General features: G+C 41.6%; 1 protein-coding gene across 2 annotated transcripts in view; it reads left to right on the top strand.

Annotated features, from left to right (window-relative positions):
• Positions 1–13,496, top strand: part of DUSP12 (dual specificity phosphatase 12) — a 60,345-nt gene extending 46,849 nt beyond the window's left edge. For both annotated transcript variants that reach the window (XM_073592842.1, XM_073592843.1), the window contains exons 4-7: positions 3,583–3,701; positions 4,612–4,702; positions 6,415–6,592; positions 13,184–13,496. In XM_073592842.1, the coding sequence (XP_073448943.1) occupies positions 3,583–3,701; positions 4,612–4,702; positions 6,415–6,592; positions 13,184–13,330 (535 nt within the window). In that variant the 3' untranslated portion in view covers positions 13,331–13,496. The remainder of the gene's footprint in view (positions 1–3,582; positions 3,702–4,611; positions 4,703–6,414; positions 6,593–13,183) is intronic.
• The last annotated feature ends 201 nt before the right edge of the window (positions 13,497–13,697 follow it).

The following is a 13,697-nucleotide window of genomic DNA, read 5'->3' on the forward strand; positions in this document are numbered from 1 at the left end:
CCACCTCTTGATTGTTGCGGAGCGTTGCTAATAGTGGTTCTAAAGCTAATACGTATAGTAATGGAGACAGTCGGCAGCCTTGCCGTGTTCCATTCTGCATCTTAATTCATGGGGAGAGTCTGCCGTTTACCTTTACGACTGCTGTCGGGCCCTTATATAAGTTTGTTATCCACTTCATCATTTTTCTCCCAAGTCCCAAGTGCCGCAACGTATCCATCATGAAACCCCAGTCTACCCTGTCAAATGCTTTTTCTGCATCCAATGACAGGAATAGAACTGGGGTCTCATTCTGCACCTTCTTATGCAGTATCAATATTGATTTTAGGCTGTTGTCCCGCCCCATTCTCCCCGGGACAAAACCAGTCTGGTCCGAGTTGATCCAAAGTGGAATTAGCTTTTTTATTCTAGTAGCCAGGATTTTGGAATAAAGCTTTTTATCTACATTCAGTAGTGCTATTGGCCTGTAGCTTGAGCAGTTAGTTTTATCTTTCCCTTCCTTTGGTAGTATTGTGATGTGGGCTAGTAACGATTCGCCTCCTATTTCTTCTTCTTCCCCTATGGAATTCATATATTCTAGTAGTTTTGGGATCAGCTGTTCTTGGAATTTTTTATAGTATTTAACCGTGAACCCGTCTGGCCCTGGGCTTTTTCCTGCGGGAGTTTCCTTTAATGCCAGTTTTATCTCTTCTTGCGTTATATTCTTTTCCAGTTCTTCTAGTTGGTCTATTTTTATTTTTGGTAAGTTTGCATTTTTTAGATATTCTTGTATCTTCTTTGTTCTTGTATTCACTTCTTTCCGACTTTCCTGTCCTTTTATTGCATATAGAGAACTGAAGTATTTTTGGAATGTTATCGCAATATCTGTAGTTTTATTTACCACTTCTCCTTTTTCATTTTTAATCTTCTCAATATAGTTTAAAGACTTATTTTTTTTTTTTTACCAAATTTGCAAGGTATTTTCCTATTTATTGCCCCATTTGAATTTTTTTTGTACTACTCTGTTATACTCCTTCCTTTCTTCTTGTTCCATCCAGTCTTTTAGTTGCTCTCTCTTTTGAGATAATAGGCGGAAAGTTTCGTTATTTATTTGATTTTTGTGTTTTCGCTCCAGATCATATATTTCCTTTATGGTTTTCTGCATGTTTTTTTTCCTTTCTAGTTTTTTTCCTGCACCTATAGCTATTAATTTGCCCCTGATGACAGATTTATGAGCCTCCCATATTGTTGCTTTCGATACCTCTGGTGTGTCATTTTCCTTAAAATAACTTTTAATTTCTTCTGTTATGCTTTTTTCGATCTCACTATCTTCTAATAAATTTTCGTTGATTCTCCATGGGCCCCTTTTGAAGGCTTCTCCTTGCGTTTTCATTCTCAACATTACTGGACTGTGATCTGAGGCAGTTATTATACCTATTTTTGTTTCTTCTATTTCTTCCAAGTTTCTATGTTCGACCATGATGTAGTCCAGCCTGGAGTAACTTTTATGTACTGCTGAGTAAAATGTGTAGTCCTTTGTACTGGGGTGCTGAATTCTCCAAGGATCTATTAATTGCTGTTCATATAGTATTCTTTTTAATTTCTTTAGTTGTTTTACTTCTCTGTCCCTTATTATGGAGGTGCTGTCCATTTTATTGTCCATGCTGAAGTTAAAATCTCCAGCTAATATTTAGGGTTGTCCCGATACCGATACCGAGCATTTGCCCAAGTACTTGTACTCGGGCAAATGCTCCCGATGCTTCCGCCGATACTATGACAGTCAGCGGTGATCGGCGTGGGGGGGGTTACAAGCTTCCCCCCCCCCGCAGCTTTCAGTGACATACAGCGGTGATCGGTGCTTGTAACTTCCCCACACGATCACTGCTGACTGTCCCCTCATCCTCCTCCATGCCCACTCCGTTCCTCTGTCCCCCTCTCCTTCTCTGTCCCCCTCCGTTCCGTTCCTCTGTCCCCCTCTCCTTCTCTGTCCCCTCCGTTCCGTTCCTCCGTTCCTCTGTCCCCCTCTCCTTATCTGCCCCCCTCCGTTCCATTCCTCCGTTCCTCTGTCCCCCTCTCCTTCTCTGTCCCCCTCCGTTTCATTCCTCTGTCCCCCTCTCCTTATCTGTCCCCCTCCGTTCCGTTCCTGTGTTCCTCTGTCCACCTCCGTTCTGCCGTGCCACTCCGCTGTCCCCTCCGTTCCGCCGTCGTCCTCCTCCTTCCTTTGTGAATGGACAGAGTCAGCTGACTCTGTCTATTCACATAACTGAAACATTATAATTTCCTGTGATTACGATGTGTCAGTTTATGAATGGAGAGGAGCCGCTGTCTTCTCTCCATTCATTTTCAGTGCAGCTGAGGCTGCAGAGAAAGGGACTGGGGAATCTCTATCCTCTGTCTCTTTCTCTGTCTCAAGAGGGAGATATCAGGGGTCTGTTAAGACCCCAGATATCTCACCAAAGCCCCCCAACAGGGCTGATTAAAAAAAAAAAAAAAAATTGCAAAAATGAATAAAAAAAAATATTATTGTAAAAAATAAAAATTGTAAATAGAAAAAAAAACACACTGACATACACCGTTCACCTCCTCCCCCCCCCCCCCCCGAAAAAAGAAAGCATTGTTAAAAAAAAAAAAAAAAAAAAAAGAATCGGTATCGGTGAGTACTTGAAAAAAAGTATCGGTACTTGTACTCGGTCCTAAAAAAGTGGTATCGGGACAACCCTACTAATATTAATTTACCTTGTTTGAATTCCATTAGTATTTTTATTATATCTATCAAATATTTTTTGGGGTTCTTGTTAGGGCAGTAGACATTGGCGAATGTATATTTTACCCCCTGTATAGTACCTGTAATGAAAAGATAGCGACCCTCCGGGTCCGTTTTTCTTTGGTCAATTAGAAAACGTACATTTTTCCCTATTCCGTTGGCTACTCCTTTGGCCCTTCTTATTGGTGAATCTCCTTGGAACCATGTTGGTATATTTCTTGAGTAGATTTTAGTATTTGAGTTTTGAGTTATGTGTGTCTCCTGTAGGAAAATTATTTCTGCTTTACTTTTTTCTAATTCTCTGAGAATGATATTTCTTTTCCCAGGGGAATTTAATCCTCAGACATTGTAGGAAGATATTTTTATACTGTTGAGTTTTTCATTACATATTTACCTTATATTTCTATTTCCTTTTCTTGGAGTACATCACGGGACACAGAGGTCCCTCCCCTCTTTCTGGGCTATACGTATATTGCTTTGCTACAAAAACTGAGGTACTCCCAGTAATGGGAGTGGTTATATAGGGCGTGAACTTCCTGTCTTAAGGGTGTGCCAGTGGCCTATACTATATACCCACATAGTTATTACTATGGCGCTCTGTGTCCCGTGATGCACTCCAAGAAAATAATTTTACATGTAAGCTGTTATAAAAAATCCTATTATTTGTATGAAAAATGTAATTTTGGTAAAGTGTTGCATGACTAATTGTCATTCAAATGTGACAGTGCTGAAAGCTGAAAATTGGCCTGGGCAGGAAGGGGGCAAAAGTGTCCGATATTTAAGTAGTAAAATAAAAATGCTTATTTTCACAATGGCAAATAAATTAAATGTGCTTATTTCAGAATCAATGAGGAGTTTGTAAACCAACTAGCACTTTTTGAAGCAATGGGTTGCGAAGTGGATATAAGCAGTGCAATTTATAAACTGTATCGACTGCAGAAGATAACAGAAAAGTACCCTGGTAAATGCATTTTCCATGCTTACTGTTGTATGTGACAATGTACTTTTGTTGCAGAAAAGAAAAAGCTTTCTATGTTTTTTAGGACAAGGTCTTGCTTGCCTCAGCTTCCAGCTTGTTCCATAAAAAAGTTAATGACTTCCTGGTATGTAGATTTAGAACGTAAAAACTGTTAAGACACAGGAAGTAATTCACCAGCTGACCTTATTAGCACACACCCTGCACCCGACTCACCCTTCACTCCAACCACCCTCTGTACTGACATGCAGGCATGAAAACATAACTACGGTATGTCCCTGGAAGTCCGTATACACTATATGATGTGATTGTACATTCTCCTTTAGATCTACCATCAACTATGAGGTGCAGGGGCCTGCCTGATTGGATAGATAGATGTGTTATCCTATCGTGTAGTGTATGGTCATCTGTCTACACCTAAAATTTAAACTAGTGGCACTTTCAGTTCCATTAATTGATTCAAACTACACAGGCCAGTCTTCACTTCCCAGATGCATTGGTGAGCCTTGGCTGCCCATGACCCTGTCAATGGTTCACATGTTTTCCTTTCTTGGATCACTTTTGGTACATCCTGACCACTGCAGACTTAGAACATCCCACAAGAGCTGCAGTTAGAGTTGCCCTGATCTAATTGTCTAGACATTACAATTTGACCCTTGCCAAAGTCGCTCAGCTCCTTACACTTGCTCATTTTTTTTTGGCTTTCCACACCGCGATTCGGGGACAACATGTTCACTTGCTTCCTAATATATCCCACTCACTTTCATATGCCATTGTCATGAGATGATCAGTGTTCTTCACCCTACTTGTCAGTGATCATAATGTTATGGTTGAATATGAAATATCAATTTTTGAGTTATACACTTTAAGGTTGCATTTTTTGGGCTTCTTTCAGAATTGCAAAAGTTGCCACGTGAAGTGTTTGCTTTGGATCCTAGCTCCATAACTCAAACTAAAGAGGTTCTATATCGCTGCAGGAAATGCAGGTTAGATTTGCTTTCCTAAGAAAATATATATTCATTGTATTAAATCTGTCTGTCTTTCATATACGATCTTTTTACATGAAAATGGCTACAATTTGGAAAGTAGCTAGTAGCTGTCTTTTTTTTTCTCTGCATGGAGAAGATTGTGATCATTGGGGTTGATTTACTAAAACTGCAGAGTGCAGAATTTGGTGCAGCTGTGCATGGTAGCCAATCAGCTTCTAACTTTGGCGTGTTCTATTAAAATGTAACTCCACTTTTGTTGAGAAAAAAAACATTCCCCTCTGGGTGATCTATGTACATTGCAAGGAGTATAACTAACTTTGTTGCAGATTCTTCCTTTTTTGTTATTTTGAAGAAATCCATGTAAGTTTGTCTCTGCCTCTGTATTGAGTAGGTCTAATGGGAGTGGTTTCATAATTAACTGTCAGGTGTGGCAGCAGCAGGGCACTAATGAGGAAATCTGCTGGGCCTGCATTCCTTTAGACGGGTTCCTATTGAAAGTATCTCTCCAAAAATGACATTTTTGTTGCAGGGGATGCCTGACATCTGACTTGTACCTTAGTGCAGATTTCTGGGAAACGTGGGGAGCCACATGAGTGGGAAATTATGTTTCTGGGGGGTGGTCAATACACACTCTGTGTACAGAACAACCCCAGGTAGCCATATTGCAATGCCTTCTCAGAAAATTAGAGCTGCAGATTGAAAAGGAAAGGTAATTTTTTAATAACATTCAATTACAATATGATTAGTGTCGCAATTATATGCGTTATATTATTTTTTATTTGCTGTTTTTTTTCCCCACGAAAGAGGAGTTACCTTTTTAAGTTTTTGACAAAAAAAAACATGAAAGCTGATTGGTTTCTATGCAGAGCTGCATTATGCCCTGTACACACGGTCGGATTTTCTGACGGAAAAAGTGTGATCAAATTGTGTTGTAGGAAAATTCCGATCGTGTGTGGGCTCCATCTGACTTTTTCAGTCGGAATTTCCGACACACAAAGTTTGAGAGCAGGATATAAAATTTTCTGACGACAAAATCCGATCGTTTAAATTCCGATCGTGTGTACACAAATCCGACGCACAAAGTGCCACGCATGCTCAGAATAAATTAAGAGACGAAAGCTATTGGCTACTGCCCCGTTTATAGTCCCGACGTACGTGTTTTACGTCATCGCGTTCAGAGTGATCGGATTTTCTGACAACTTTGTGCGACCGTGTGTATGCAATACAAGTTTGAGCCAACATCCGTCGGAAAAAATCCGATGGATTTTGTTGTCAGAATGTCCGATCGTGTGTACAGGGCATTTAGAAAATTCAGTCCCATTGTATCCTCTCACCACTACCTCTTTATATCCCTGTTCCCCTTATACCCTGTCTAAGCCCCACCCTTCATTCCATCAAGTACAGTGTGTGCATGGTTGTGTAGATGTGGAACCACCCTTCTAATCCTTTTGTAGCATTATTCTATTAAAATCAAATTTTATATAGTGTTGGATGGCATTTATAAGGTTGGATGATTCTGCACATGCTTGAGTCATGTTTCAGTTGATGTTTTCTCATGTCACACACAGAACAGAAAAATGTAAGGATATAATTTTAGTGCTTTTGCTCAGTTTATGGTTAGTGGTTGTTAGCATTCGTTATATGTGTACTTTGAAACAATAGATTTTGTAGGGTTTTTTTTTTTTATCGTGATGTTTTTTTTCCCGCAGGCGCTCCTTATTCCGTGCAGAAAGCATTTTAAATCACTCTTTAGGTGCTGGACCTGTGGCGTTTGCTCATAAAAGATTGTCAGTACTGAATAGCTCAGACTCTGCCAAATGCACCTCATACTTTGTAGAACCCGTGCAGTGGATGGAGGAAAGTCTTTTGGGAGTAATGGATGGGCAGGTAAATTTGAAAAGTTATAATCTTTATTTCCCTACACATTCTCTGTACATGTAGAAGCAGTCAATGTCCACTCCACAAAGAAAATTTGACTGTTTGCCCCATGGATTTCCATAAGTTATTGAAGTGTTCAACTGTGCAATGAAAGAGCATAGCATACCAGTTTAAAAAAAAAAATCAAATAACAAAAAAAAAAGTAACACTCTGAATTGGCCTCTTTAACCTAAGGCTACTTTCAGACTGGGGCGTTGTGGGCGTCGGCGGTAAAGCGGAGCTATATTTAGTGTAGTTTTAGCGGCGCTATTCAGCTAGTGGACAAAAAAGGGTTAAAACCGCCAAAACTGTAGCGGCGCTATGCGGGCAGTTTAGCGGCGCTTCCCCATTGTTTGGCACTGGGAATACACCGCTCCTACAGCGCTGCGAAGATGCGGCTTGCAGGACTTTTTGTACCGTCCTCCAAGTGCACCGCTCCAGTGTAAAAGCCCTCGGGCTTTCACACTGGAGACACAGGCGAGCAGCCAAATCTTCCGGGGCTCCCAAGAGATCCTACACTTGTCAAGGTAAAGTATATAGCGAGAGGCTCTTGTGGATTCCCCATCCACCTTACAGGCGCTATGCAGGTGCTATTTTTAGCGCTGTAGCGCCTGTAAAGTGCCTCAGTGTGAAAGTGCTCTAAAAGAACACAACTTGGTGTTATTGATAAGATCTCTGCATGCAAGAGAAAAAAAAAATCAGAAAAGAATGTTGAAGTAGGTTGGTTTAAAGCTCTGATTTTATACCTTCCGTAAAATAGTATTTTTTTGGGTGCAGGCAGGTGACCCATTTTTAACCTCTAATGGACTGGAGTGGCAGCATCCTGGAAACTCAGGGCCATAGCCCTGACTTACCGCAGCATCTTGGGTCCCTGGAGTCTAGGGATGATGGGGACCTTCCAGCATTTCTTCATCCCAGGGAGCATACCCTGTAAATTTAGATGTAAGATGTGTCCCAGCAAAAAAACTTTTTTTCAGAACTTAAAAATTTAAAAATGTTGTCAACCATATCTACAGCCACTACAATTTGTGAAGCAAAAAATCCGCAAAAGACATCTCTGGAAAACGCTCTCATTGTGTTATAAAGCAGATTAAATTAAAGTCTCAAAAGAGTTCCCTTCCATGGTTCTTAGATATCCCAAAGTGTTTTCAGGGTCAGGGTTCCACTGGTGGATGGACGATGGCTCTGGACCTATATAGCACCCTATGGTTAACGCATCGTGTTGTGCCTAGGTGATTGCCAAATGCAGAATCCAGTGACCCAAGCAACACTACAGACTACTTTTTTTCTGTCAGGCAGCAGGTATGGGTTCCCAAGGGGCAGCTGAGAAGTCAAGCAATCTGAAAGCTGCAGTAGCTATGAGCAACTATGATCAGAAGAGTTATGATGAAAGAATAAAGCATAGAAAAATGAAAATGTTTCCTTCATTCAGAGCAGTGAAAGAAGATGTCTGTACACCAAAGGACACTAACACGAAAATTGAATAGATTATATACCAATACGCCGCGCTGCTGCTATAAATAAAAAAAAAAATAAATATATATAATACACACACACAGTATCTCACAAAAGTAATTACACCCCTCACAATTTTGTAAATATTTTATTATATCTTTTCATGTGACAACACTGAAGAAATTACACTTTGCTACAATGTAAAGTAGTGAGTGTACAGCTTGTATAAAAGAGTGTAAATTTGCTGTCCCCTCAAAATAACTCAACACAGCCATTACTGTCTAAACCACTGGCAACAAGTTCACCAGAGCTTCACTTGTTGCCACTGGAGTCCTCCTCCATGACGAGATCACGGAGCTGGTGAATGTTAGAGACCTTGCGGTCCCCCACCTTGCTTTTGAGGATGCCCTACAGATGTTCAGTAGGGTTTAGGTCTGGAGACATGCTTGGCCAGTCCATCACCTTTACCCTCAGCTTCTTTAGCAAGGCAGTGGTTGTCTTGGAGGTGTGTTTGGGGTCGTTATCATATTGGAATACTGCCCTGTGGCCCAGTCTCCGAAGGGAGGGGACCATGCTCTGCTTCAGTATTACACAGTACATGTTGGCATTCATGGTTCCCTCAATGAAATGTAGCTCCCCAGTGCCGGCAGCACTCATGCAGCCCTGGATCATGACACTCCCACCACCATGCTTGACTGTAGGCAAGACACACATGTCTTTGTACTCCTCACCTGGTTGCCACCACACACGCTTGACACCATCTGAACCAAATAGGATTATCTTGGTCTCATCAGACCAGAGCACATGGTTCCAGTAATCCACATCCTTAAGCCTCGTACACGCAATCAGATTTTCCAATGGGAAATGTGTGATGACAGGCTGTTGGCGGAAAATCTGACTGTGTGTATTCTTCATTGTACAATTGTTGTCGGATTTTCCGCGGACAAATTTTGGATCGCAGGTTTTAAAATGTTCCGCGGACAAATGTCTGTTGGATTTTCCGATCGTGTGTACACAAGTCCGTTGGACAAAAGTCCAAAGTACAAACACGCATGCTCGGAAATGAGGACGAGCCAGAAGCGGTCGGTCTTGTAAACTAGCATTCGTAATGGAGAATTAACATTCGTGACGTGGCAAATTATGAAATCTCGAAATGCACCGCCCAATTCTCTTCTTCTTTTAATGGGATAATAATGAGGCTGCTTTGCTGGTGATACTTATGGAGTTATTGCAAATGAGTTTTCAAAGGCTTTTTTTTCTTCTAGTGATATCAAGAATAATATTATGCTTTTTTAATTTGGGCAAGTTACCACAAAACCATTATCCTGTAGTTTTTAAGATCAAAGATACAACTATGTTGGTGCCCCTTGTCAATTTTACATTGTATTTTTTTTAAATGTAGCTGCCTACTCCCAAACTGTCATTCGAAGTAAAACACATAGCCAAGTATTCTGCACAATTATTTTATTGTGCATTAAAAAAAGAAAACCAAACAAAATCTGACATGCTATCTGCCAATAGAACGTAACCAAAAAGTGCATTCTGTGCATCCAAAAATATACCAAATCAAATCATTATTCAACCAAAAAAATTATGTCAAAGCAATAACTCCAAGGCCAATAATAAATAACACGTTACCTCCTCCGATTCCGCAACATGGCTGGTTGATGAATGGTCGTTCAGAAACTAACTGAAAAGCGCAAACTGAAAAGTGCGAATCAACACTCACCAAAACTTCTACTAACTCGAAATTAGCAGAAGGAGCCCAAAGGGTGGCACTAAAGAGATGAAAAACAATGTACAGTGGAACCTCGGATTACGAACATAATCCATTCCAGGAGTATGCTCGTAATCCAAAAGTACTCGCATATCAAAGCGAGTTTTCCCATTAAAGTCAATGGAAACGAAAATAATTTGTTCCGCATTGACTTCAATGGGATGCAATACCGCATGCGGCCAGAGGTGGGGGGTGCCGGAGAGCCTCGGAAAAGGCCGTAAAGGCCCGAGCACACTTCAGCTGACCTCGGAAAACCTTGGAAAGACTCTGTTCACTGCCTTTCCGAGGTTTGCCGAGGTCAGCCGAACTGTCCTCGGGCCTTTCCGTGCATTTCCGAACGGTGCCGTTCGGCTCCGGCGCCCCCACCTCAGGCCAAAAGCGGTGCTGCACACCACTTTGGCCTGAATCCTGCTCGTTTTGAGAGACAACACTCGCAAACCAAGTTAGGATTTTTAGAAATACAGTGCTCGTATTGCAAAATGCTCGTTAACCGCGTTACTCGCAATCCGAGGTTCCACTGTAGTACGTCACTACGTTCGTATTTGTTGACCAACAATTCCTTGCTCTTTGTATGCAAGACAAGTTTGGGCCAATGCCCTTCGACAAAAGCTAACGGTTTTGTTGGCCAACAATCTGATCAAGGCTTTAGTCTGCTTGTCTTCAGCAAACTGCGGGCTTCTTGTGCATCATCTTTAGAAGAGGCTTCCTTCTGGGATGACAGCCATGCAGACCAATTTGATACAGTGTGCGGCGTATGGTCTGAGCAATGACAGGCTCACCCCCCACCCCTTCAACCTCTGCAGCAATGCTGGCAGCACTCGTACATCTATTTGTCAAAGACAACCTCTGCATATGATGCACTCAACTACTTTGCACTCAACTACTTTGGTCGACCATAGGAAGGCCTGTTCTGAGTGGAACCTGTCCGGTAAACCTCTGTCTGGTCTTGGCCACCGTGCTGCAGCTCTGTTTCAGGGTCTTGGCAATCTTCTTATAGCCTAGGCCATCTCTATGTAGAGCAACAATTCTTTTTTCAGATCCTCAGAGTTCTTTGCCATGAGGTGCCATATTGAACTTCCAGTGACCAGTATGAGAGAGTGAGAGTGATAACACCAAATTTAACACACCTGCTCCCTATTCACACCTGAGACTTTGTAACATTAACAAGTCACATGACACCAGGGAAGGAAAATGGCTAATTTGGCCCAATTTGGACATTTTCACATAGGGGTGTACTCAATTTTTTTGCCAGCAGTTTAGACATTAATGGCTGTGTGAGTTATTTTAAGGGGACAGCAAATTTACACTGTTATAGAAGCTATACACTCACTACTTTACACTGTAGCAAAGTGTAATTTCTTCAGTGTTGCCACATGAAAAGATATAAAATATTTACAAAAATTTGAGGGGTATACTCACTTCTGTGAGATTCTGTATATCTCTATCTATATACACTATCACTTCTGATGGTCTTCCTGAGGACGTCCAGTCTGGACAAAACACGCTGAGGCGGGTATGTCAGGTTATCGCGTTACTTCCGGTGTCCTCAGCTTCTGGTTTCCAATGCGACGGCTGCCATCTTCCCTTACATCCAGTGCAGCGCTGAATACACCCAGTGCTGGTACATTGGCACAATAATAAGTGCGTGCAATTGTGTACATAATATTGTGTGGTATACATATTATTGTGCTGGAGCCTGACCTGGTGCGTTTTGGCTTTAAATTTCAGTAAGGGTCAAATTTCATCCCTAGCTGTTCTTTTTCAAAGCCATCCACAACTTGGGCCCCAGCTGTATCACTAACCTAGTCTCAGAATACCAACCAAATTGTTCTCTTCATTCCTCCCAAGACCTCCTACTCTATAGCTCTTGTCACCTTTTCCTGAACTTCTCCCATCCTATGGAACTCCCTACCCCAATCTGTCTGGCTATCAACTACTCTATCAACTTTTAGATGATCCCTGAAAACCCTTCTCTTCAAAGAGGCCTATCCTGCCCCCAGGACTGTTTTTTTATTTTCTCCATCAGCTCATCCCCTACAGTTATTACTTTTTGTATCATGTGACCCTCCCTTTTAGATCGTTAGCTCTAACGAGCAGGGCTCTCTGATTTCCTCCTGTAACTGTACTGTCTGCCCTCATGTTGTAAAACTGTGTGCAAACTGTTGGCGCTATATAAATCCCTAATATTAATAATCTGTGGAAATAACTGCCCCCCTCCTTCTTTTTTTTTTTTTTTTTAAATTTTAAATCCACTCTGGTGCGGTCACATGATACAGGAGCTACAGTTTCCCTGTGCTGGTGAGCAGCTGCTGAAGGGAAGGGAGCACAACAAATCTCTTTTATATAGGCTATGCTGCACAGGTAGGGGGAGAGTAACATTTTTACAACACTTGGGGTGCATTTCATACTTGCGAATACACCCCCTGCGGGGGTTCCATGATGATTGATTGCAGGAGGCAGCTCCATTGAATGTACTGGGAGGGTGCCGACTCCAACAACTAATCACAGCCACTCCCATATAATCTCTCATGCAGCACAAGAGACTGATCAGCCCTGGCTACAGGCAGTCTGCCTCCAGAGCCAATCGCTCAAATGTAATCGCTGAGGAGGCTGACAGCCTCCCCATTGCTTTCATTGGGGCTGCTTTTTGCAATTAAAGGGGTTGTAAAGGCAAATTTTTTTTTTCTCTTTTAAAATAACAAACATGTTATACTTACCTCCACTGTGCAGCTCGTTTTGCACAGAGTGGCCCCAAACCTAGTCTTCTGGGGTCCCTCGGCAGATGTCTCAGCTCCTCCCCGCAAGAACTAAACACCTTCATGCAAGCTCTCTTGCATGGTGTTTAGTTCTTGCAGGTGCGCTCCCGTAATACAGCCGGCGGCTATAGCTGCCGACTATCATTCGGCCCCGGCGCGCCACGTCCTTGGTTGTGCTGCTTTTAATCCATCCATTCTAGCCAATCAACAGCCAAGCTGAGCGACGAAGAGGATGTCTGGAGCGAACATGGGACTTTCGAGCGGTCAGGTAAGTAAACCGGGGGGGGGGGGCGGCATTGTTGGATGTTTTTTCACCTTAATGCATAGGATGCATTAAGGTGAAAAAAACGTGAACTTTTACAACCCCTTTAATCATCAAAGATCCCCTCTGTGGTTCTCATCTGTAATTGGTCATGGGTGGGCTTGTAAAGACCTTTGTTGGATTTATCTGTGAAAGCTTTTTTTCACAATCATTTTTTTAAATAATTTCTACATGTCAAAGTAAATTATCTGTTTTCTCACTGAATCACTGCTTAATTTACCTACTGTATATTATTAATACTATCTCTTCAGCTCCTCTGCCCCAGATGTCACTCAAAATTGGGCTCATTCAACTGGTATGGAGAACAGTGCTCTTGTGGTCGGTGGGTGACTCCAGCATTCCAGGTGCATAAGAATAGAGTTGATGAGGTGAAGCCTTTGCCTATCTGTGGAAGGTGATATTTCATAAATCAGGACTGATACACATAACTATGATGCTAATAAATGTAATTTTTTTTTTTCCTGTACAGTAAGTGTAAATGTAACATTATCATCAATCATTCCTTTTAAGGAAAAACTATGGTTAGCAGTATGTGACATTAAATGTTTAAAAAACAAAACCAAATTCTGCGTGTTTTCTTAACATATGGTTTTCCAAGAGCTGATTTTCACATTTTTATTTATACATTTTAACTGAGGACAAAAACATCATTAATTACATTTTGTAACTACTCTGCTACTAAAGATGGCCACACACCAACAGCAAGCAGACTGTAAAAAAATTGAACCATTACATCTATCCACGCAATACAGCATGAGTGGATGA

The sequence above is a fragment of the Aquarana catesbeiana genome, linkage group LG07 (genome assembly GCF_042186555.1).
Source record: "Aquarana catesbeiana isolate 2022-GZ linkage group LG07, ASM4218655v1, whole genome shotgun sequence".
Lineage (NCBI taxonomy): Eukaryota > Metazoa > Chordata > Amphibia > Anura > Ranidae > Aquarana > Aquarana catesbeiana.